Here is a 25,258-nt window from a genome sequence, read left to right as displayed (position 1 = left end):
CTTCAGAATGTGTTTCATAAAAGATGACACCAGCTGTTGCAGAAGAGCTTTGGTTTCAGTGGGTCAAGCCTCTTCTTGACCCCTTTCAGATGAATTGGGATGTCTGTTCTTGGGACACTGGTGCTTCCGTTCACTGAGTTGTTTTGAGATGTGTGAGTTGAGAAACAGACTCTTTTCATACCCACAGACCAGAAATTCTGCATCTCTGGAATTTCTCTATCTGCAGCACAGGCAGGCTCCCTCCTGAACCCCCACAGCAAGCAATTGCTTTTCTGGACTAAAACAAGAACCAAACAGTCGCATGAATGCCCTCTGACCATCCTTGCTGAGAAGCAGTGATGTAGGGAGGGATCCTGGCTGGAATTTTTCTCGTATTTTTTTTTGATCAACATTTAAACAGCCTGTTCTCCCCAAGCACCTTGCAGGCCCAGCTGCCCACCTTCTTCTCCTCAGTGGACACATCTTTCTGCTTGCCCCTTGCTTCTGTAGTTCTTGGCTTCTGTGATAGAAATGGGTCATTTTCACATCTTTTTGCTTTCTGGCTTTTACACATGTGCCAATTCCAACCATTTCTGATACCACTGAAAATATTTCTGGTGTATCTTGTAATAAGATTACAAGATAATGAATAACCATTGGATTCAAACTGCTTGTCCCACCAGTAAGGATGGTCTGTTTGGATTCAAGTTGTTTTTAATCAAACAGGGATTGGCCAGTGACAGTTGTCAAGATTTTGTTTCTTACTAGAAGTGGCTTAAGGCACTTAATCGGCTTCTAAAATTTGGCTGCAGTGTGTTTTGGAGGAGAAACTCAGTGTCTCCTTGGTTGCATGTACACCTAAATGCGAACTGGACATTTCTTTGGTTTATTAGTGTTGTCAGTGGTGTTAATGCAGCCGTGTGTGAGGACTATTCTGGCTCGAAAGGGGATCTGGGCAATGGGAAGGAAAGGCTGAAACTTCTCAGCTTGTGCATGCAAGGTGCACTAGGTAGGATATGTAAGGTCACCATCTGCTTTGCAAACCCTGCCTGGCCAACTCACGGCAGGGAGGGCTCAGGATGCGCCGCCTGCGCTGGGAACCGTCAGGACTTTTGTCAGCCCAAGGCGGATTATCAATGGGACCTTAATTCAACCAGGTGCCTGGAGATGTTAATGCCTACAACCAAGTGCTAAATCATTGGCATTTAACCTTTCCCTTCCCTGTCCTGGCTGATCTGCTTGCTGTGACCTGGAGGCAGCTGTGGATGGCAGTTTGTTTTCTGGTGTCTAGAGGCTGCCAAATGTTGAAGCCAGAACTTCTCAGTCTGAGCCTGACAATATTTGCCTATATATGGGTGGCTTTTTCTAGCCAGTAACTTCCCGGCTTGGTTGTCTTTGTGATTTCCCTGGGAGGACTTCTGCCTGCCATCCGCACGAGGGGGACCAAGGCATGGAAGCACAGCCATGGCCATGGATATGGTCGGATCAAGCCTTGAAAGCAGCACGCCTGGCTGCCTGCTCAGGGGCGTAATAGCCTGCAAGGGCTGAGGCTACAGCCCAGCCAGCTTCTTGCTCTGGGGGCTGTGACATGGGGTTTCTTGCAGGCAATTTCTTTCTTGCCTGCCTGGCTGCCTTCCAGGTGTGTGCTGTTTCCTATGCTCCAGTTAACTGCGTGTTTGTCCCACTCCAATAGTGAAAAATTGGAGAGCATAAATAGCAGCTCAGTTGGGGACCTCTGGTGTCTTCTGCGTAATAAGCAGCAGAAATCTGGAGTAAAAGATGGTCTGTCTTCTCTCCTTGGCCATGAGCTCTGATAGCCAAGGCCCTGTCCCACTGCAGTGTGATACCTAATCCAGTTCTGCCAAAGGGATGTAAGACATGAGCCTGATGGCTCCCCAGAGCTCACTGGTACCTGGCATTTTGCAGCATCATTCTGTTTTCAGGTGTATTTTGAAAAATAAAGTCCAAACAGCTCACAACCAAAGCACCGTTTTCCAGACAAGTATCTAATTCTTCTTTTCAAATGAATGTCAGTGGGGAAATGAGTGGTTTTGGGGGTGAAACCTTCTTGCGGGGAGAAACCTCATGTTGCTGCTTTACTCTGACTCAGTTGAAAATGTGTTTCTGGATAGGAAGAACTTGGCTGTAAGCTGTGGTTGCAGGCTCTGCTTTCTGCCCCTTTTCCTGTTCAAGGAGAATTTGAAAAGTGGATTAAATCTACTTTTTTCCCCAGATTTAAATTCCTGCCTTTCTGGAGTTGGGCCAGCTCAGCTCAGTTGGTGTAGATTTCTTCCTCCTAGAATCATGGAAAATAGAGGTTGAGAGGGCCTCGGGAGGTCATGTAATCCACCTCTCACCCCAAGGCAGGATCAACTGTATCTAAAATGCTTGCTAATGAGGGTGGAGTTAGGTATCTTAGTGTATTTATAGGCACCTTCACAGCACCAGAGCACATCTACATGTGCAGGTGGTCCTGCTGCTCATTCAGTTCTGCATATTTTTTGTACTAGCTTATATTTATCCTCCTTTCTTTTGCCTTGCTTCTCATCCTTACATTTATTGACTGAGAGTTTTCCTACTTCTGTGAAGAATGCTCTAATTCTTTCTTTAATAGCAGTTGCTATGGCAGCTGGTTCAGGCAGTGCCTTATAGCTTCTTCTACATACACTTTCACTGCTTGTTTTTTCCTCTGGAGCCTGGCCAGGTCTTTGGAAAACCTGATCATTCCCCTTAAGTGTCTTGAGAAAAAAATAAAATAAAATCATATTCTGGTATAACCATTTAAAAACATCCCTATAGCCTTGCCCACCCTCTATCCCATCACTAAAGGATGCTAAATAGGCTAGGAAGCAAACTGTTTAATTCTGTCTGCCAGTGCATTTGTAATCAAGAGCCAAGATGCAATCAAGCACCCTGCACTCCTTTTAATTTGGGGAACAAGAGCCCATGTGCAGCTCCAAGCAAGCGGATGCAGTTTCCACTGAGATCCCTGCAATTTGCAACTGTTTATTGCTGGATTTGGCCTCTGGATTCCCCAGATAGTGAGGTAGACTGGCTGTAAATGCCACTCATGTAGAAAGATGGCTTTAGTTATTCTGGGATGTTCCTCCTGCTCTGCATACATTTAGTAGCAGTTTGCAGCATCTGTTAGTTTGGCCAAGGTTTTCAAGCCAGATTGTAATTCCCTTTTTCCTGATGGTCTTGTCTGCTGTTCTAGGCTTTGCTTTCAAAGGGCACGAGGAGTGGTCCCTGCCTTGAGTGGAAGAGCACCAAGCTCTGAATTGTAAAGGGAAGCTTCCATAGTCTCATTTATCTTGGTCTGTCTTTACCTGGGCTGACAAGAGAAATTAAATTAGTTTAAAAAACCCCACCACTCTCCCGTGTAAAAAGACGCTAAACAACCCAACCACCAAACAAAATAACACCCACTCTTTTTTCTCCCAAGGGCTACTGCTATCGAGTTCACCTCTAGAAAGGGGAGACTAGAGCAGGAATTAACCTGAAAGTCGCTCGCAAACCATTCTCCTTGATTGCACCAGCCCTGTTTTAGCCTGGCTGGCAGCTGATGGTTTCTATTGTAGAGAAGTGTTACAGCTTCTGTTTTGTCCATTTTTATAGCTACATCTGTCTGGAAACATTCACATTTTGGGTGAGTGGAGGAGATTCTGGCACCTTCAAAGTATTTCCACTCTGGTCTGATTTAGAGCAGGAAAGGTTGGAGACGAGGTGCTGGTACTTCAACGGTTCTGGCTGAAATGATAAGGCCTGAACACAGTGAGACGTGATGGCTCACTGTGAATTATCCTGTCTGAAGGATTCTCTATGTCAACACCATCTGTTTCAATACCAGCAAACTTTTACCAGCCCGGCGTTATTGAACGGAAAGCATGAAGCACGGAAAGGGAGCAGCTCTGCTGCACTGAGGTTTCTGTTGCTGCAGGACATTCATGGTCTGCCCTGGAATTCACCTGGAAATCCATACCAGTTCTTGGTCTTTTGGGGTTTGAAAGGTGCAGTGATCCTGCAGTAAAGGACAGTCATTTCACTCACATTAAGGACATGGAGAGAACTTTCTGCATCTGTCTGCAGGCGTTGGGTTGAGATTATGCATTGTCAGAGAAGACAAGTAAGATCCAAACTGGGGTCCTGTGATTAACCCTCTGGAGAGCCCATCAACTCCACAGAGACTAGGACCCAACTTAGAAACCTGGGGCTGGACACTGTACAGTGCTTCCATGGAGAGCAAGTTTCAACCTACTTCGAGTTCAGACTCTTCCTGTGACTCTAGAACTTTTCAGACCTGGTTTATTTTATTATTTCAGATCCCATCAGTTTGTCTTTAATTAGCAAGGCTAGAGCAGGGCTCCATGGGAACTTAAATGGGCCTCTTCTTTTAATTAAAATTTTGGTTTAATAGCCTGGAATAGGAGGCATTAGAAAGAGCCAGAGCTCCAGTGAAGGAGGACAGGATGGTCCCCATGGATCTGCAGTGACATCCTCCTGGCAGTCAGGGAGTTACAGGGTTTTCTTTCCTCCTAAAGCTGATGCTGTCACAACAGTGATGCAAGTCCTGGACTTGATCTGAAACTCCAGTCTAGGCTGTAACCAGCCTATTTCCAACCTGCTGCTGGATGCTGTGCCAAAAGCACAGCATGCCTGGGTTGGTAGGTGACAATGGGTCATGGAGAGATGCTGGAAGTCCATTTTGGTTTTACTAGAAGGGCCAGTGAGTTTAAAATTTCATCTTAAAGGGCATCTAAGCAGGATTCTCTGTGTGCTTTCATAGTAAATTTATTTCTCATAACTTCAATCATGCAGTTGTGAAGTAGCTATGAAAAAGCTGCTGCTCTGTCCCCTGACCCAAATTATTCTCATTTGTGGCAATTTTCCATCACTCTTCAGAGACAGGAAAGCTGTCATCTGAATGCTGGTCGGCACTGAATGAGTGGCATGGATTCAAGATTTGGGTCATCATTGCATTGTATCACGCAGTGCTCTAAAATTTACCATGTGTTTAGTAGTGGCAATGTTTGCAGCATTGATCTGTCAGTTATCCTATGGGGAAAAAGTGAGCAGGAAATATTTCTTGCTTTACTTACACCCAAAGCCTTGTCTTTTAGCTCAAGGGCAATATTTGTTGAGTAATTTTTCTCTCGTGAAATGGGATTGACAGCTTGGATTGCAGATAGAAGTGTGCCCAGAGCAGGGCAAGGGTGATGAGCCAAAGGTCTGGCCATCTGGCTTTGCTTGATCCTTGTGTCATTCCTGTGGGTTTCACAGCTTCCAGGAGTACGTTGCTCACTAAGCCTTCCTGGACCAAGATCTGATAGGAGCACATTCAGCTACTACTGACCGGGGGCTTCTTGTGGATCCCTGAGCATTTTGGCACAGACCTCTAAAGAGATTTGGGTATTTTAACTTCTGCTGCACTCAGTTTGGTTTGGTCACGTAATGCATTTGTGCTCCAGAAGAATACAGAGTCCATGTGAAAAGCACTCAGCTCCTCCCTGCGGGATGCCGGTGTACAGACCACCCAGTTAAGCCCCTCCTGCCCTGTGGGATTACAATATACAGACACAGCATTTTTTCCCCTCGGGGTTTGTCCTGATCAGCACCAGGAGTTCCCAGCAGCTGTGGAAATCTCTCACCTCTGCCATGGGGAGGAGTGGTTCCCTGGGACAGCCAGTACCCAGTGTGGTGGGATCCCCACCCTTCTCCTTCCCTTCCTACAGGAAGGGCCTGTGGGTTTTCCAACCATGGAACAGGAAAGAAGTAGGGATCCTGTTTACCTACCCACTGAGCTGGCTCACTTCTATTTAAAATTGCTCCTTGTCCCATTCTGCTTGTGGCTGTGGCCCCTCGTTTGCCAGCTGTCCTGTCTCTGCTGTGCCCTCTGGAAAGAGCTCCTCCAGGGAGCATCGTGTGTGGAGATCTTGAGATGCCACAGCTGGAGAAGGCTTCAAAACCCAGTGGGCTGAGTTGCAGGGTTAAGACCCCAGCACTGGTTGCTGTGTCACTCAGAGATGAAAGTAACAGCTTGGTCACCCACAGACTATGGGGTCTTGGGACTGGGGGCAAGACAAGGACATTTACTGGGGGGAGAGTTGGTCTTGCAGTTTTGCCCTGTCCCAAAGCAGCTTCTGTGTTAGATCCTAATAACATCCAGTGTAATATCAGCTCCTTGGGAGGTGTCAGATGGCACCTGACCCACGCATGAACGTGGAGGTTTGGTGAGACTCATGCAAAGCCTTGACTATGTTTGTTATCTCTCACTAAAATATGAGAGAACATTGGGCAGGGCCTGATTTGTTTGCTCTTTTTGGGAAGTCTGAACTCTCCACAGCTGGGGTAGAAGCCTGCAGCATGGGAGGCCACCTTCCCACAGAGGATAGGGGGTGACTGCAAAGCAGGAGAACCGGGAATGTTTCCTCGGAGCACTCTGTGCTTCTTCCTGCTCCCAGTGCTGTGGGAGGGTCTTGCTTCTGCACAGGAGTGGTTTGATTCATGGTTAGAGCTCTCAGGGCTGTTAGGAAAGGCAAGCAGGGTGATAGAGCCGTGACTGGAGAGGGTTTATGGTGGAAATGCTTGTGGGTGAGTGAAGAGGAGGCTGGAGATCTCTTTGTCAGAGCAGGATATACACGCTGCAGGAGCAGGACGAGCGGTGCAGCTGTTCCTGACTCTGGGACAAAAACCTCACAGATATGGCACAATTTGTGGTGTACAGAGTGACTGTGTAAAATACTGACTTGTGGGCACGGATGTTTAACCTGAGCAGAAGAGTCACAGGCTGGGGATGGTAATTGGAAGGAAATTATGTACCTGTGTTTGTGCATCCCCTGGGACAGGTACAGGTCTGGAAAGCAGTGGGGCTGGCAGGAGTGTGTGGGGACACAGCCAGGATGGCCTTCTCTGAGACTGCTCGTGGGTGGGAGCTTTTTGCAGTGTCATTACCCCTGGGGAGCGAGTTGTTCCCATGGGATTTGGGGAGAGCAGGAGTGTGAGTGGCTCTGTGGAGCTTTTTACTCTGCCAGCCTGTGTTGCTGTGAAGACACTTGCAGCACCCGGCCCTGGTGTTAATGGGAAGGCTGGTGGCTGTGCTGGGCAGGCAGAGAGTTCTTAGGTAGTGACTAATGAGTGCCCTGCAGAGCAGGAACGTGGACACTCAGCAAGTCACTAAGTGGCTGCATTTAACTAAAATTAATGCCCCTTGTAAGCAGTGGTGGCAGCTCTGCAGAGCAGTGGGCTAATCTCACGCAGGAGAGGGTTTGCTGGAAGAGGTGATGGTGCCCTGGCTGGCGCAGGGGCCAGGATCCATACTGGGCTTTCCTAGGGAAGGCAGGCACGGTGCCCCTGGGGTGTGCATGAGTCATGTTCCTGCAGTACCCAGCTCTGTGAGCATCCCAAGGGAAGCACCAACACCCCAAATGCTGGATTGTGTCTGGGATCACGGCACTGCATCCTCAGCGTGGGATGTTTGGGGATCTCTGCACGGACACAGCCAGTGTCCTGTCTGCCATGCACCACCAAATCTGGTGCTGTCTGGAATGGACTGAGCCAAAAGCCTGGGTCTGGCAATGCAGACCTGTGGATAATCAGGGCGAGCTGCCTGAAGCAGGGAGAGTGGCACTGCCAACAGGCAACGAGCATCACTTATTCTAATTAAATCTGAGGGGGCTTTTTTAATGGCCTATTTTTTTTTTTTTGGACTTAACTGGGAAAGTACACTGAGGGAGGAAGCTGTCCTTGTTTAAAAGTGTCTACCCTTAGCCTTTAGGAACATAAAACCATTTTCTGTGCTGGTGTGCCATAAAATCATTGCAGATGTGTGTTCCTTGTCACTTCTGCATGTAAACTCTGTCCCTGCATGTGATTTACAGCATTCCCAGCTACAGCAGGGTTTAGTGAATGTCGTGCCTTGTTTGTTTGCTCTCAATAGGTCCTAGTTTTCAAAATGAGCCTCCAGTTACTGTGAGATAAGATAAGGGTAGTTGGGGGAAATTTCAGTGTTCCTGCCTTGTTCTGTGACTTGGCTGTGGTGCTGCACTTCCCGGGACTCGGAGCAGCAGCAAGGCACCGGCTTCGTCTGAAATCAGTTTTGCAAAGTTGCTGGTACAATCATTAAGTAAAACAGGTTTTTAGTGAGTTATTCTCCACTGCAGTTGCGTGTGCTATCTAAAATATCTCTCGCTGTGCTCCTGTTGTTTGTAACATGCTCAAACTGACTGATGGGAGAGGCAGGTGGAGGTGAAGGGGCATCTTCCAAAACAGCTCAGGTAACCCTTCCCCATAGCAGACTGGTTTTGTTTTCCTCTTGGGATAAGTCTAACAGGGCAATTTCTATCCATCTGTTTTTTCTTGTGAGAGGGAAGTGTTATCTGTGAGGGGAGATACGGTACCCTGTGTGGTATAGACATGTGGGAGCTGACCCAGGAATGTGGCCAAGTAGGATCTGTCAGTGGGTCAGCATAGCCCGGCCCCTGTCCTTCACTGCTAGTTTAGTCCTGGGAATGTGCTTCATCAACAGCAAACTCCTTATTTCCAGTGGGAATATCGGAAAGGAAGGGATTTCCAGTCAAGATGGGGAAAGCCTTGTCATTCAAATCTAGTCCACTCTCTGAAGAAACTCCTTGATTTAAATACTCTGGGTGGAGGAAGGAGGGGCCAGATGGTTGTGAAGCATCTCAAGAACTGCTGACAATGTAAGGACCTTCTTATAAGAGCTCCTGTTCCTTCCCTCATCCCCTGAAGAGCCTCCTTCTAATGCTCTTGGAATGTCACTGCAGAACAGAAACTCAAGGGAGTGTTTGCTCATCTTGCCGAGCTGCTCTGGGGCCCAGGTTTGTCTGAATTCCCATCTGACTGGGGCTCTCCTGACTGGTGCTCAGGTGGGGGAGAAGATGACTTTACCTTTTGTTTTGTCCCCTTCCCAGGGTGACTCTGCAGTTCACAGTTGCTGTGGTTTGCCTGTTGTGGCACAGCCTCACCTGGGTGTGCTGAGCATTCATCTCTGCTTTATGGATGCTTTATTTGCTAGAAATCTGTGGTGCATATGTTCTCCCTTTTAACGTGTTTGATGCTGTTGTGCATCACAGGCAAAAAACATCTCAAACCAATCTGGTTTATTGGGTCTGTGTAGAGAAACAGCTCTCCTGAGGAACTGGGCTTCCACTGGGGAGCAAGGCTTCAGCAGCAAAGAGATTAATGCAATCTGTCCCAAAAACTATCTGTGCCTCATGCCAAGCCTGGTTGTCACCTTGCTCCTTTTAGCCCCTACAGTTGTTCTGTCCCCAGAGGACATACAATGCCTGTTTGTTCTGTGAAGGATGTGTGTTTGTTGGGAAAGGGCCCCTTGCTCCTGGTGCCCTGTTCAGTGGAAGAGGCAGCACCAGCTATTCCTTTGTGTGTTCTTCAGCCAAAAGTGGATGGTGATGTATGGAGAGCTTGGCCACCAAAATGTGTCCATCCCCTAGTAGAGGTTGCACAGGTGGTGCAATTTATGCAACCAGGGCCCATTTCAGCTCACTTTTTGCTAGTGATCCCCTTCTTCCCAGGTGTGCCAGCTGGAGGAAAGGTAGCAGTCCTGTCAGGATGTGGAGCTAAGCCAGGGGTTACACTTGCAGGAGTCAGCAGCCGCCAGGGCAGAAGACACGTGCAGCCTTCTCATGCTCACTTTTCAAAGAGGAATAGCTAGAATTTGGTTCAGGGTTTGTAGGTCAGGTTTCCATTATACAACTGTACTGGTTGCAGCTGCTCGTGTGAGATCCAGACCCTGTTGGATGCTCCTGGTCGGGCGGGCTCCTTTCCACAGGAATTGTTCTTTATGACAAGATTTACAGGAAGAAAGACAGTTTCTCTGTTGTAGCACTAATTGGGGTGGTAATGGAGAGTTGGAGTGGGATTTGCCTCAGTCTGTGAAATGTGGGAAACACCTTGGAGCATCCGTAACAAACAGCTGCACGGAAAGAAATAATTTTTAAAAATTTTTTCCAGGCAAAGGCAGGACTGAGAAGAATTGGAGGGATCTTGTACTTGATCACAGATCTAGCAATGAGGATCAAATCTCCTGGACCTCCCAAAATGGGTACAAGTGCACTTGGCACAAGTCACACTGAGCATGTGGGTCTCTGCCCATGCTTTCAGGATGGGGCTGGTTGTGTAAGGAAGGTTATCTCCCTGCCTTAGTGAGTGAGAATGCAGCCCTCCCACTTCATTTCCCAGGTGATAAAATGGTCTGTGGTGTCTCCAGGAACAAAAGCTCTTGGGTACCTGTCCTTGTGAGGGTCTGTGAGGGCCCTGTCACCCTGGGTAGCTAGCCTGGCTCATGTTCTTGAAGGACTTGCTCTCAAAAGGTGTCTAGGAAGCTACAAGCCTCTTTTGCGGGATGTTGATCAGCAGAAAAATGCATGTTCTTGCACCAGAAGCTGCCACAGTTGCTCGGTTATACTCAGTGCTAGAGATACTGAATTTTAAGTTTAGGAGCAGGGGAGTGTTGGGTCCAGCCCAAGTGGTCAGGGCTGCATATCTGCCCATTCCTGTGCAGGAGCCTCCAGCTGACTCCTCGTCCCCTGCGCTGTCACTGGGATCCACCTTTGCCACCTGTAATTAGTGCTGTCAGCACAGCAGTGTAAGCAGCCACTTCAGCATTAATTACTTTAATGACCTTGTTAAGGTGGGTTAAGCTACTAAAGCATTTTGTTGTTACTGTAAATGTTAAAGTCAAAATATTAGACTGCGGGATGGATGGGAGATGACGCAAAGCTGGAGCCTGGCTTTCCTCTCGTCTTGATGTTCGAAGTCAGGTTATTTTAGCTAATTTAATCATGCAGTCTGTTCTCCTCAATTGCACAGAAGCAGCCATGGCCAGCAGCACGGGTAGGAGAGAGTAAGGAGGCTCTCTCCTTTTCCTCCGAGGTGTAAGGGATGCAGTGAGTACAGGGCAATCTGCCCGTCAAGCCCAAAAGATGGATGTCACTGTTCTTGCATTCTGACAGCTCAAAGGTGGTCCATGATGCTTAGGCTCTTGTAATGCTAAATATGTAACGAAAAACTCCCCAGTGAGAGGGATCTGCTGGTGAGGGAGCTCTCATAAGCAACCAGGATGGGATGCAATGGTTCATTAACGATGCTGGGTTTAGTACAGAAATAAGCAGAGTTTTCACCACTGTGGAGAGGAGAATGGTCCTGTTCTTGCTAGTGGCAAAACTTAATGGAGAATTTTAATGACTGTTAATTATTTTGCAAACTGCCATTTTATTAGGAATTGTGATATACTTTGGCAAACTGAAGCTGTTCTCCACTGGTGCAGAAAGGAAAACCAGAACTCCTCTGAGCTGCCTCTTGCTGCAGAGGGTGGGAGAGACATTTAACTTGCAATACTAATGTGGAGAGTTAGACAAGGTCTTTCATGCCAGGACAGAAGATCTCTTGCAGGGCCAAAGGGGGAGAAGTCAACAGATGGTTGGGTTTGGTGATCTTAAAGGTCTTTTCCAACCTTAACAATTCTATGATTCTAAGTGGGATATATTAGATATATATCTCTCTCCTCCCTGCTGTTGCTTACAACTCCTTGTTCTCAGCAGAGTTGTTGCTTCTGAGATACTGCTCTGACAAATATGATGCTTTAAACCTGTGTAAGAACTGTAGCAATTATATATTTTTTAATTTGGTGGTTAAACTGTGTATTTTCTTCATATTAATAAGCTCATCAGGTAAATAGAAAGCAAAGGATTAAAAAGAAATAAATCAGTGCAAGCGCAGAGACTAAAGTGCTTGTTCACACAGGCTGAAACATCAGCGACCTGGCCTGAAGCACTAAGGCAAAGCACTTTCTGGAGGAGACTTCCAGCTCTTTTCCTCTTTATGTTAAGTAAAAGACTCCCAGACTGCCCCAGAAGGCTGGTGGAGAAGTCTAGTAAGTGTTGAGATTCTTGAGCTTATATCCCTGGTGTGAGCTGTGCCCGTGGGTTTGGACTGCAGGCCTTCCCTCCTGTGAGGGAGCATCCTTGTTCCCCTGCCAGAGAGGGAGCGGGTCTTCTCTCTCTGCCCAGCTCTGATCTGAAGGCGTTTGCTGAGTTCAGGCTCTATTGTGCAGGTGAAAGATTTAGTAGTAGTAGTAGTAGTATGGCCAGTCTTCGCGAACGAAGATTTGGGAAGGGTCTTTACCCTTCGAGCCTGCGCAGTGGATTTTTTAGGTGAGACACAGTGTGCGCTGAGCTGAGCCCACCCTTTAATCCTGAGGTTCATCTGCCGGGGCCGAGCAAGCTTTGGACGGTGGCAGTGAGGTCCTCAGGACGTAGGTTTGTATAGAGTGACCTTCTCTTAGATGGATGGCCTTACAGGGCTAACGAGCTCCATCTACCCGGGGGACTTTTTCTCTGACCGAAAGATTTAAGCTGATGGAGATGGCTTTTGGAGCAGAAGAGACACTCACTGAAAAGGAAAGTGCTGTTCCTTTCTTTACTGTGTCAAAGTGCTGGAAGCAGAGGAGAGCTGGCAGCAAAAGCTGTCCTGAGTTCACGTGAGGCTGGCACTTTCTGTGGGTAGGGCAGGCAGGCATGGGGGAAGACAGCAAACTGGACTCTTTTTTTTTTTTTTTTTTCCTTTCTGAAGTCTAAATGACCTGTCAAGCTCTGGAGCTGCCTCCCCGTGGGCCACCTTCTGAGCAGTCACGAAGCTGTATTGCATCACCCAGCCTGGGAATAATCTTCAACTGCTTGAGGTAGTGGGAAGCAGAAATCACGTGGCACTTGGGGCAGAAGTTGTTTGAGAGAGTTTACAGCTTTGGGTGGTCTATATGCACAGCATTCGACAGTGGGGTTATAGACCAACCAAGCTTGTATCACTGTGTGCCCACTTGTTTTGTGTCAAATTTGCTGCTGAATAATTACAGGTTGCAAAAGCAGAAGGGTTACTAAGGATCGCCTGTGCTTCTCTGGTGAAGTTCATGTTGCTGCCATACTTGCATGAAAGTTTTTTCTGTGGTGTTTGCTTTTTAAAATGAAACCATATTTTCTCCTTATCTGACCAAAAAAAAAAAAAAGGAAGGGAGTGACTTTCTGCTTTTATAGACATTTCCCTTGCAGCACTGCACAGCAATGCAGCATTTCCAGTAAGAAACGGTGCCGTGGAGCAGAGGGTGATGCTTTAGCAGATTACTTGTTAAGTCCTGGTGTTTGCCCTGTGGTTTCCTGTGTCAGTGATGGTGTGAGACACATCTGGGCTGGCAGCAGCTGCTGCTGTGGCCATGTCACACAGGCCTGGGTTTGAGGGGGCTGCACTTGGAGCGTGTCCCTACACATTGTGCTTCTGCCTTGTGCAGGCATTCAGACCTTGGCTATGTGGCACCCCATTCCATGAATCCAGCAATCCATGGGAGCAGACCTGAGGGTGTGATCCCTGATGTACTCATTCTACGCTAAAGGGAGACAAAGTGAGAGGGGGGGAAAACCCAAACAGTGCTGCTCAGGATCAGAGTGGAGAAGGCAGTGAAACAGCCAGAGCAGATGGAGCCTTTCTAAAGACCTGGGCAAGGTTAGAATTGCACAGCAGAGAACAAGAGTCTCTGAAGAGGGGCAGGATGAAGAGCAGAGGAGGGGAATGAGCCTGGTTTGGCATTGAGCTCCTGGGGTGTGCTCAGCTGGCTGTCCCTGGGGGGAATTGTTTGGAATTAACTCAGGGCAGCTTGAAGAGCAGATACGTATTTCCCCTCCCCTCCACCAAAACCGCTCGTCCGTTACTCTAAATAGAAAGTTTCCTGTTTTATAATTGAGACTCCTAAAAACATTCATGCGGTTCAGGTCACCATACAGCTGCTTAGCTGAGGCCACAGGATACCTGAAATATGAGCTGAGGCAGAGGCTGTTGACTCTGGAACCTAATAATGCTTTCAAATGGCAATATGAACTATTTCCTGCTACACAGAGCATATTAGAGTATCCTCTTGCAAATACTGGCAGGCTGGCTCTGCGTGGAGTTTGGGGGGCATTGCAGTTCTGCTCCTCTGATCACCTGTTATGCTATTGTGCTAATGTAGCTGGGGAAGCTCTTCATGGACTCAAGCAGCTGCAAAAATTTCTCTTCTGACATCATTGCACCTGTTTATCTAAACACTTTTTAGGCTGTCCTTTCTATTAAAGCCAACTGATTTTTTTGGTGCATTTCCTTTTTGGTACCCTAAAAGATTTAATTTCTAATAAGCTTAGTACAGACATCAACAGGTGCTGCCTGCTGCATGTCTCAGTAGGTAGATTTCAGTCCAATACATCAAAAGTTATTTCTGAACAGGTATGTAAGTGGGATCCTCTGTGCTGCTCAGATGAAAGGCTTTGATGTGTTGTCTGAATGGATTTGCATGTGTTCTCATGACTTCCTAGAAGAGTTTTTTGTAGGAAGAAAGCTGAATCTAGCTGTAGCAGGTGAATAGGAGGTCCTGGTTGAGTTATTGGCTCTGTAGGCACCATTCATCTAAGCCTGAAACATGAAGAGAAATGAGATGTGTTCCTCATCCCTCACTTTATGTTGGTGTTCCCTGCACAGGCCACTGACTCGTGTGGCTCCAACCACAGTGGGACGATTCCCTCTGTGCACCATCACACCCTAAAAGCCAGGATTGCTCTGCTGCTTACCACAGCTTCTCAGTCATCCTTGGGAAACTTGACCTCTGTTTGCTTGGTCCATGCCTCCCTAAGTCTGATATAATATTTTTTTCTTTTTAGGGTTTCTTTTTAATACTCTTTAAATCAGCACCATTCAAATACCTACTCAAAAATGCCTCCTAAAGAGAGAAGAGACTCTTTGGCAGCCCAGGTGTCGCTGTCACAGGGATATTGGGGAATCTGCTTTCCTGGCCCCATGCCCACAGCAGTCCTGCTGAAGGCAGCTGAGCCCCATGTTTCTATAAAACACTCATCCCTTTCAACACCCATCATCTGTTTAAAAACCATGCCAAAATGATTTATTTATTCTTCCAATAACAGATGAAAAATGGGAAACCGAGGAAGTAATCTCTGACTTTAGTTTTGCTTTATGTGTTCAATATCTCCAGTGTGGACCAATTTCACTGTTAGTCTGATAGGAGGAGAGGATGAAGATACTTTTGAACATGACACTATATCCTTAGAAAGGTTTGTTAGATGGCAGCATCCTCTAATTTTTATTTTCCCTATTGAAATTAATTTGGCTTTATTTCTGCTGAGCCCTTTGAGCTCTGCTGCTGGCTGCAGATGGGTAACTTGCACACTTATCCAAGTAATTCCAGGTGGATGGCAACCATTAAAGAAAGATGCTTTAGCATCACTAGCACTAAATGCATTATCAGAGCTTGAAGTCCTATAGATGCAGAACAAGAAAAATATGGGATGCAGAAGGGTTTGGGGGCCAGGCTGTGCCCATCCCTCCAAGACACAGCTGTAGGAGGCTGTCCCTCTGGCATTCCTCTTGGTGCTCTGGTGCTACAGTGATGGATAAGGGTCAAAGCAGAGAGCAGAAGTGGAATGACATAGACACGGGGCGGGGAGAAAGAATTGTACCCTCTCCATTAGGTATGTTTGACTTGTTGACAACTCTCACTTGCTCTCAGACTAAAACTTGTGCACAAGCCAGGCCCCCAGCTCTGCAGGAGGAGCCTGCTGTGTGGAACAGGCTCCTTGGGATGAGGAGGGCTGTGCCCTCTTAAGCAAGAAGCATCGAAATCAGAAATAGATTTTCCTTCGAGAAGCAGCACTCGGGTTCAGTGTAGCTGCACGCAGCCTCCCTGCCCGTGTGAGGATGGCACAGAGCAGACGTGGCTCCGTTTGCCTCTTTCCAAACCTCCCCGATTTCGTGCATATATTAGAAGCAACATGTGTGTCCAGCTATAAACTAGGTGGGAAGTGTTTAACAGGATTTGAACCTTCCTGAGACAGCTGGGTGATCAGTCATGATGGGCTGTCTCGGTCGCTGGCTCAGCAGGCAAACTGGGCCATATTTATTTTTAGGTGTGCTACGTGTTTGAAGCTGCCTGAGTGTGGCATTGTGTTTTCTGTGGGGATTTTTTTCTTTCAAAAAGCTTTAGGAAGCTGCAGTCTTTATCAGTGGGCTATCAGTTGTACATTGCAAGGAGTGGAGGATAAGGCTGAGTAAGTTTATCCTGTTATTGCTCAGGGTTTAGATATGCTGTAAAATGTGAATATCATTGTATGCTGTGCTAGGAAGCTGGATGCTTTGCTGGCAGGGCGCTTACAGCTTCAGTGCTGTTTTCCTGGCATTGTTTCTCCTGTGCAATAAATATCCCTGCAAAACCACAGCAGTAAACATGCAGCTTGGAAGTAGCTGAGCAGCTGAGCCCATCCTGACGTGCCTGGCAGGATGGGATCAGTTTTTCCAGACTTTTGCCAACTCTCCTGTGTGGCACAGACACCACTGGTATCTCACAAGTAATGCTGGGAGGAGTTTCTTGTGCTACACTGGGTCTTTGACCAAAGCTACATTTGTATGCAAGTGACTTATAGCAATGTGTAAAAGTCTGTGTCTTAACCCAAGTGAAACTTCATTTTATTCAGTGAAGTCAGATATGAACATATAGGAATTATTCTACCGCCCTAGAGACCTCAGTGGAATAATAGCTTTTAAAGGTAGCCTTAAAGAGCCTAGTTCACCAGAAAGTAAACTAGAAGAGTTTAAATTATTTCAAAAAGAACTTGTTGAATGCAAAGGATTGTGATAAACCTGGATTTTTAAAAACTAGTGACCTGTGTGTGTATGTAAACTTGGAGCACAGAGCCTGCTTGCCAGTATGAACAGTTTGACACTGTATATTTTTTAGGGGAATCAAGACCTTCTTTCAGGAAGGTATCTGTTGGAGTTTTTTTTTTTCCCTCCCTGATATCCATATCAGTTCCAATTGGCTTTTTCTCATATGAGTTATTAATACTTGAGGTGTGCAAGCGCTGGGTACAGATGGGAGTGTAATAGTATCCAGTATTTTATGGTGTAGCTTATTGAATTAGCGGGGATTGCACTAACAAAGGCTCTTTTTCTCCATGAAGAAGTCTTCACCTGGTTTAGAAACTTTTCTGGAAAAGTTGTTTCCAGTGTAAACTCAGTGGGAAATAACACTGATGAAAAATGGTAGTGCTGTAATATCTCTTCAGGTGGGAGAGACTATTCACATTGAATTTTCCTTAGGGCATTTGCAGTGCTTTTTTTGCCTTTCCCCTGCTTTACAGTTTTTGAGGAGAATAAGTGAGGCTTGGACAGGCTTAGGAGGAGAGGGAGCTCCTGAGAAGTGGGTTTGCTGTATTTGGGGAGGAGAATCTTTCTGAGTCTCCCCTAGGACCTATGATGGAGTGCGACTTAAAACCAAGGCTGTATTTTCACAGCTGTTGTGGGAGCTTTTTTCGTTTAACACAGCACAGATGTGAATGATTAAATATAAATTGAAGATGGATGTATACCATCTTGGCATGTGAGAGGTTCAATTATAGGCAGAGCAAGCAGAATAATGGAAAATACATTCGAGTGATTGTTCAGTTAATATAATTTGCAATGAATTATTCACAACAATTTGTTCACTCAGCTTCTATTGTAATAATTTTCGTTCCTTCATTTGCTATGCACTTGAAACTGCTTCCCACAACTTGTGCTTGACACGTAATGAAGTATATCCACGCTCCCACCTGTCCCCACCTACGTGAAAACAAGGACAGAGTTGCCAGAGCTCAGCATTTTCAGCAGTGAGCTCTCTAAGAAGTTAATCGTGGTGTTAAAGTGAAGGCTACTGCTGCTGAACACAATGATGTGACCTGTAAAAGCCTGTTCTGGCAGGCTGAGAGGGGCCTGGGCTCACAGAGGGGCCGGCAGATGACCTTTTCCCAAGCTATACCATTGGCATATGGGAGGATTGTCCTTCCACGAGTGGAAGCTGGCAGAAGGTGATCAGCTGGTGCTGAGTGATTAATCCGTGTCCTTGGGAGCTGATGCATTTGCTTCCTACCTCTACAGCATCAGTAGTGCCTGGAGGGCGGGAGAAGGTGTTGGGCTTTGCACTGAAGTGTGTGGCACCAGCAGTGCTTGAGGAGAAGCACTTTGCATGCTCAGGTCCCTGTCCCTCGTGTTGTGTTGTGTTCAGCAGCCGAGCGGGTCGGTGGCAGTGCCTGGACATGAGGGTCCAGCTTCCAGCACTGCATAGTGTCACATTTGTGCCCCCCCTTCCCTATTCCTAAGGCACTAGAAACCCCACAAATACACATTTCTTCTGAAGTTTATCAGAAAGGAAGATTTGTTCTTCCTGGCCCCTTGGGGGGACCTGTTCCTGGGCAGTGGCTGTGGGGAAGGTGTCCGTGTCCTCCCTCCATGTCCCTCTGCAGCCCAGAGGGAGCAGAGGGTGATGAAGCTGCTCTTTGCCACCCCTTGCCCTGCTGCTGGGGTGGTGGGTAGGAGTGGGGACTGTATTGTGCTATGAGCTTGATGGGACACTGGGTAAAAGGGGGCATATGTAATAGGAAATCACAGTTCTTGGAGTTTTGCCCAGCTGTTGGGATTTGTTGTCTGGAGCATGAGGAATACTGAAGGCAACCTTACTCTGACTTTAGAGAAAAGAGCCAGGACTTGTTGCTGCCCAGCCCTGTGCTCCCCTGCTGAACACTGAGATGCAAACTTCAGCTTAGGACTGGTTGCAAAGGAGTCTGACCTTTTCTTCATGCCATGTTTTTCTGCACTCATTGTTACTACATTCATACCTAGCTTCATTCTCTGACTTTTCTGTGCTTTTCCTTGGTCTTGTGATTGTCAGTCTTCAGTGTGTTGGGAGATACTGGGAAATATGGTGGACCTGTGTGGGAACATGAGTGCTGCTGCAGAGGTTAGTGAAGAATTCAAGGCTGCTTTAGGGTAAGAGAAATACTTCTCTGAGTCTTAACCCTTCAGGGCCTCTTACAAGCTCTATCAAGCCATGATCACAGTGCCTTCAACACAAAACTCCATACTCTGTAACAAGCTGGGATTTATGGTACTGCTTTTTCCCATGGAGAGACAGCACTTGTAAGGTTAATCTGCCAGCATCTACTTGTCCCAATCTCTATAATCAGGCAAAACATGATTATGGAGCTGCATGTCATTAGTACACAATGACACTTAACTGGCTGAGATTGAATTAAAACCCTAATGGCAGAGCATCTGAGGTAAATAAGAGACAGCCAGACCCACTGGTGAATGACTCCCCTATCACTCAGCTTGGATTAGAAGAGCAAGAGCTTGGGGCTGACCAGAAGCAGCAGAAGCAGAGTCATTGAGCTGGATATATTGACTGGAGTTCAGCACTCTTATTGCTGTTAAGCGTGCAAGCGTTGGGGGTGTGAGGCGAGTGTAGGCGTGGGCTTCCTGCACTGGCCTTTGAGCTGTAAAAAACCCAGAGGCTTTGGACTCACCACGGTGGTGGATGACTTTTGTCTTTGCTGTATTCTGCTTTTTTTGCATCAGTTCCATCAAGCAGGTGTCCATGCCCTGAAATTATTTTCAGCAAACATAAATCTGAGCATTCATTTTGAGTTGGGTGAAACCACTCTGTGATTTCAAGTGTTTTATTTCACTTTCCTGTCTTGCCTTCCTTTTTGACAATGTCAGATCAGTGGCTTCCAATCAAAATTTCACTTTGGTTTCATTTTACCTTTCTTCTGAGTGCGTTTTCCAGATCTTTTAAATGAAGCTTCATAAATCAACACTGATGTCATGGTGGGTGTGTTTTTCATGTTGTGTTTTGGATGCCAGAAGTGCTCTGTCCGCAGGGACAGCCCTGCAATTGAGTTTCCTGTGGATGTGCTGGGGAAAGAGCTCCCTCTGACAGTGGGATAGGGATCAGAGGCTGCAGGATGCTTTGGAGTGATCAGGCTTGCAGTGGTTTCAATTGCCAGCTCTGAGGATGGTTATTCCCCTTTTAGCTCTGTCAGTGTTCCTTATTTTGCAGCTCTGGTTTCACTCAGTGCTTACATCCCTGCCATCAAATAAGATATGACATGAATATCTGTTGCTACTCTGGCCCCAGGGACATGATTATGAACCTCTGGCTTGTGTTCGTGCTGTCAGTGACATTTGAGGTAGGAAAAGCATTAGATAGTGAATTCTCTGGAGAAAAAGCAGGGAATGAGCAAGTAAACAACAAAAGATGGGTAGGGATCAAGATCTGTCAGCAGTGTTGAATTTGAAGAGTTTCTGGCATTGCAATTAATTTATATCCTCTGCCAGCTTTGTTGCTATTGCCCTGTGCAGGATCTGTACCTCAGAGCAAACTTTATTTTTCACCTAAGGGCTAACAACTTTTCATGTGTTTCAGAAATTTACATTTTAATGGAATAAATCTTATCCTTTCCCCCCAAAGCAGCAATTGAAAAATAAAGCCTCTGGGAAGCTTTCTCCAAACACCAACAGTCAAGTGAAGTGTCCAAAGCAACCATGGTGGATTTAGATGTGATGAGGCCCTGAATGTATTTGATTTGTCAGCATGGATAGATAACTTCTTGAGGCAAGACCTAATCCCTCTCACAGTGAGGGGAATCTCTCCTACGGCTGTAACTCAGGACCCCAAAATCCCCACTTGCCTTTGAGCTCTCCTGGGCTGCAGAGTGCAGAGGTTGCACTCGGACATTGCAAAGCACAAGGTAAAAATGGAGATTGTTCCAGCACTACTGTATGAAAATGATAGATATATTCAGTCTCCTATGGAAGGAAGTTGGGGGAAAATTGTATGCTGGTGCTCTCTGCTGGATAAATCCAAAAAAGCTCTTGTCTCACTGGCACTGTGGTGACAGGCCAGTGTTGAGCTTGTGTCTCCTGGAACTCTGCCCACACTGGAACACCCTGGTGGGTTGGCTGAGAGCTAGAGGTGTGTTAGGATTACTGCTCTGACTCCTCTCTGTCCTTCCCTTACAGTATGTTACTTGCTGAAGAGCAACATCAGCCCTGACCTGTGCAATGAGGATGGATTAACTGCGTTGCATCAGGTGAGGTGTGGGAGGAGGTCACAGCTCGCTGCTGCTCCGCACCATCGGGCCTTCCTGCTGCCCTCTGAGCAGACCTGTCCAGGTTAAACAGAGACACCTTCTGTATTTCATTTTTTTGCTCAGTTAAAGCAGTGAAACTTCACTATGTTGTGCTGGTAATCCAGTTTCTTGGGGAGCAAACTGAGATCAAACCCTTCTCTTTCTGTATCCCAGACTTTGTTCGGTGATAAGAAGAGCTCGGGAATCAGGGCTGGACTTCAGACGTGAACAATATTTCTCCCACCCTTTAATCTTTGTAGAAGTGGGCTGTAAACTCTTAAAGCAGATTAACTCAAGTTTAGAGACCTTGTCAATCCACAAGTTTTGAAAGTAGTTTAAATAAATGATGCACAGGGCACTTGAAGAGCCTGCTGCTGCTCACTGCAGGCCCACGGACTTCACCACTAAAATACAGATTTGCAGTAGTGATGTGTAAGTCTGTGTCCTTCCTCGAAGCCTCCGTGCTGATCCCATAAGGGTTTTTCTATTCTCCCCAAGGCCCGTGGGACTGGCCGTGCCTGGCAGCTGCCGCCTCCGCTGCAGGGAACAACAGTGGCGTGGTTGTCACACGCTCCGAGGGTGGAACAGACACTCGGGGGTTTTTCTGGAACAGACACTCGGGGGTTTTTCTGGAACAGACACTCGGGGGTTTTTCTGGAACAGACACTCGGGGGTTTTTCTGGAACAGACACTCGGGGGTTTTTCTGGAACAGACACTCGGGGGTTTTTCTGGAACAGACACTCCGGGGTTTTTCACCATGAGTGCCTGCTGTAAATGCTTCCGCTGACTTGGGATTTTGGATTCTTATGCAAGTTGCCTGCTCTCTTCAAAGCTGGATGAGGTGTTTGTTTAAAAATGCAAACTAGCTCCAACAAGAACAAAAGGTCCCCACCACTACCAGCAGCACCTCTCCAAAGAGATGTTATCCTGCACACAGAGACATGCTGACAGCCTCTTTCAGTACCTACCCAGCTAGGTACTGAAGCCATGGAGAATCCCATCTTGCCCACTCAAGGATTGGTTATTGTAAAGGTGCATTTGGGAGTTAAGCTGGGATCTTTACATCCAGTAGAATTAATTGGATCTCTGAACAGAGAGAAGCCCCTAAGCAAACAGTATTGCCCAGTACCAGTGGCTTCCAGTGAAGGGCTCAATTACACTTCTGTGGTAACTTCGCTGTGTGACAGGAACGATTTTAACCTCACTTCCATGTACAAATAGTAAACAGAAATAGAAATGCATAAAGGATCCTTGTCACTCAGTTGCTAAAATGCTTGTTGTGGGTTGGAATTCAGCCCCATTAGTGGCCCATACTGTGTGCTGAGCTGTGAGTCTCCTGCGTGGGTCAGCAGTAACACACAGACCACAAACAGGCTTCTTGCACAAGAATGAATCTTATGTGAATCTTGAGTGTCTTGATCACATGCACATTCATGTCAAGATGTGAGCACAAGGTGGATCAAAGAGCAAATTCCACCTTCTCCAAAGGGAAGAGGCTGAGGCTTTTCCTGCTGGCTGCCTCTGGGACTATGCTGTAAATGCAGGGAGAATGCTGATCTTTTTCAGGAAATGAAAGGTGCCCTGTGAAGTAGCTCATAATTCTAGGAATCCAATTTGCACATCTTCAGATAACTGTGGTAGGTAGTGGTGAACTGTTGAGAAGACTTTTACTAATCACATGCCAGTGTGTGGGATTTTCCCTAAGAAAAGGGAATGTCAGCTTGTCAGCTCATCCCTTGGTATGTGGTTAAACTGGTTACATTGAATTTCTCTTATGTTTTCTCTTGAATATGGAAGACCCAGTGGAATAGAAGCTGTGAGTATACTTGCTGTTATTCCCTGCTGGTTCTGCCCCCACACCAGAAGGCCCTGTAGGACACCAGTGACCTCTGGTCTGCCCAGTGTAGGTGTTCTGCATGGTGCCTTTCTGACCTGCTGCTGTTTAACTCTTGTTGCCAAACAGTGCAGGATAAAGTAGGTCTCCACATCCAGGTACCCTTTATTATTTTGCAGCTGAATAGGTATAAGCCCTCATCTTCCCAAAGTCTAAAAAACCCAATCTATCTGTATCTCTTCCTCACCAGTGCTGCATAGATAACTATGAAGACATAGTCAAACTTCTCCTCAACCATGGAGCCAATGTCAATGCCAAGGACAATGAGCTGTGGACTCCATTGCATGCAGCAGCTACATGTGGTCATATCAACCTGGTGAAGATCCTCATCCAGCAGTAGGTGGCTTTTTGTCTCTGTCCTTTCTGCAGATCTGATTCTACCACAGCTTCTTGTGGATGGAAACCAAGACTGTTCAGTACCTTGTGAGATTGCAGCAGTGCTGATTATTCCCTGCTTTCAGGCTATTCGTGGGACTCCTTCCTGCTTGGGGGAGAAGGGGGTGGAAGAGGAAGAGCAGAAAGGCTGAGGAGGCAGAATAAAACCCCAAGTGGCTTGGCTCAGTTTCATGAATTTTCTGGAGACTGGGCCAAAATTTGCTGCTTTTTGCCTGTATTTTGGTGTGTCTGTGTGTGCTTGTGAAACCACGGTCGCTGGGTGGGTAGAAATAGGAGCAGCCAGCAAGGGTCCACCTCTTCAAGCCCTTAAACACCACTTCAGATCTTCCAGCCCCAGTCAAGGAGACACTGCTGTAGGAGGGCAGCAGCGTGTTTGTATAGTTCAAATACCTGGGTGAACTTTGTGACCTGTCTTACTGGGTCGTAATTAATAACCAGTTTGCTTCCTGTAGTGCATTGGTTCCCCAGTGGTGACACAGGTGCTTGCACTGGACCTTCCACTTGATTTCACCAAGGCTCTAAAGCTCAAGTGTTTGCCCTAAATCTCAGGTCTTTTCTAGACTTACCAGCGAGGTGGAGGAAGCCAGGTGTGTTTTGAGTTGTGCCATTTGGTGAGCACTTGTTGTGAATCCTACCTGGAACAGATAGTTCTGGCTCTGTATGGAGCCCTCTCCTCCATTTCCCAGAGTGACAGTGCTTTGGAAGTGTTAACTTGCTGCCTTGCATGGCAGTGTCTGCTGCTTCTCTCTCAGGGAGGCAGACTTCTCCCTGTGATGCTGTCATCTGGGAGATGAATGTTGAAAATTTGCCCCTTCTTTGGCTGTATAGTGAAGGAGAGAAGAGGATGCAGTTGGACATCCCTTAGAGGATGGTCCCACTTGGGTTAGGAAATTTTTGGATGGGGGAATAAAAATGGAGCAGATGTGGACCAGCATAGTGCATTACTGACCCATGAAGGAGGTGTAGTGTGCTGCCTTTCATCCACTTCTGGAATTAATCTTCCCCATTCATAGCTCCTTGGCTTTGCTTCAAATCTTTATCTCATATGTGTCTTGGTGGCATTTGGGCAACTATTAAACCCCTGTTAGTTTTTCCTAAGCATTTATCCCAATATTTGACACTGCCTGCTCTAGGATGTCTGAGGTCTTTTCTCATGTAACTGGGTTTCCTCTTGCAGTGGAGCAGACTTGTTGGCAGTGAATGCAGATGGCAACATGCCGTATGACCTCTGTGAAGATGAGCCAACTTTGGATGTCATTGAGACTTGCATGGCCTATCAAGGTAAGGAGATGGAGTTCACGTAAAATACAAAACCGGGTCAATGTGGTACTAAAAATTACCTTGTTTGTCAGCTCTTCACTGGCCTCTGGAGAAAAGCAGAGAGCTGCTGCTGGCATCATTTCTTGGAACCTGACTCTTGGAACTAGACTCAGAGTCTAGTTACTCTGATTCCTAAAGATCATGAGGGTGAAGGACAGCAGACAGGTCCCCTCAGCTACATATCCTCTGAAAAGGGTGCGAGGTCATATCAACCAGGATCATAAGTCTGATTTTACTCAAGAAGTGGAGATAAAACCCTTTCCAACTCTCCTCTAACTGGAATTTTAACAGGGATTACACAGGAAAGGATCAATGAGATGCGTGCTGCTCCAGAGCAGGTCATGATCTGTGACATTCATGACATACTTGCGACTGGACAAGACCTGAACAGGACTGATGCCCAAGGTGCTACACTGGTGAGTGAAACTGCAGCAGCTTCAGTTTTGCCTTCATTCAGCCCAGAGGTTATGAAATCTGCCCTGGGGCAGGAGTTATACAAAATCAACATGTACAAGTCACTGAGAGGAGAAATCCCACAGTGAGGAGTTGCAGAACATAAACATCTGCTAACCTCCAGGGAACTGGGACTGAAAGACCTCCCAGTGACCTCTTGCTTCTCACTAGTCTTGTAGATTGCTCAGACTCCCACAGAAGAGG

General features: G+C 46.8%; 1 protein-coding gene across 3 annotated transcripts in view; it reads left to right on the top strand.

The window, feature by feature from the left end:
* PPP1R16B (protein phosphatase 1 regulatory subunit 16B) overlaps window positions 1–25,258 on the top strand; it is a 56,798-nt gene that overhangs the window by 22,205 nt on the left and 9,335 nt on the right. For all 3 annotated transcript variants that reach the window (XM_032705168.1, XM_032705166.1, XM_032705167.1), the window contains 4 exons: window positions 20,881–20,951; window positions 23,076–23,221; window positions 24,459–24,562; window positions 24,893–25,017. In XM_032705168.1, the coding sequence (XP_032561059.1) occupies window positions 20,881–20,951; window positions 23,076–23,221; window positions 24,459–24,562; window positions 24,893–25,017 (446 nt within the window). The remainder of the gene's footprint in view (window positions 1–20,880; window positions 20,952–23,075; window positions 23,222–24,458; window positions 24,563–24,892; window positions 25,018–25,258) is intronic.

The sequence above is a fragment of the Chiroxiphia lanceolata genome, chromosome 17 (genome assembly GCF_009829145.1).
Source record: "Chiroxiphia lanceolata isolate bChiLan1 chromosome 17, bChiLan1.pri, whole genome shotgun sequence".
NCBI classification, from domain to species: domain Eukaryota; kingdom Metazoa; phylum Chordata; class Aves; order Passeriformes; family Pipridae; genus Chiroxiphia; species Chiroxiphia lanceolata.
This window is presented reverse-complemented; position numbering and strand designations above follow the sequence as displayed.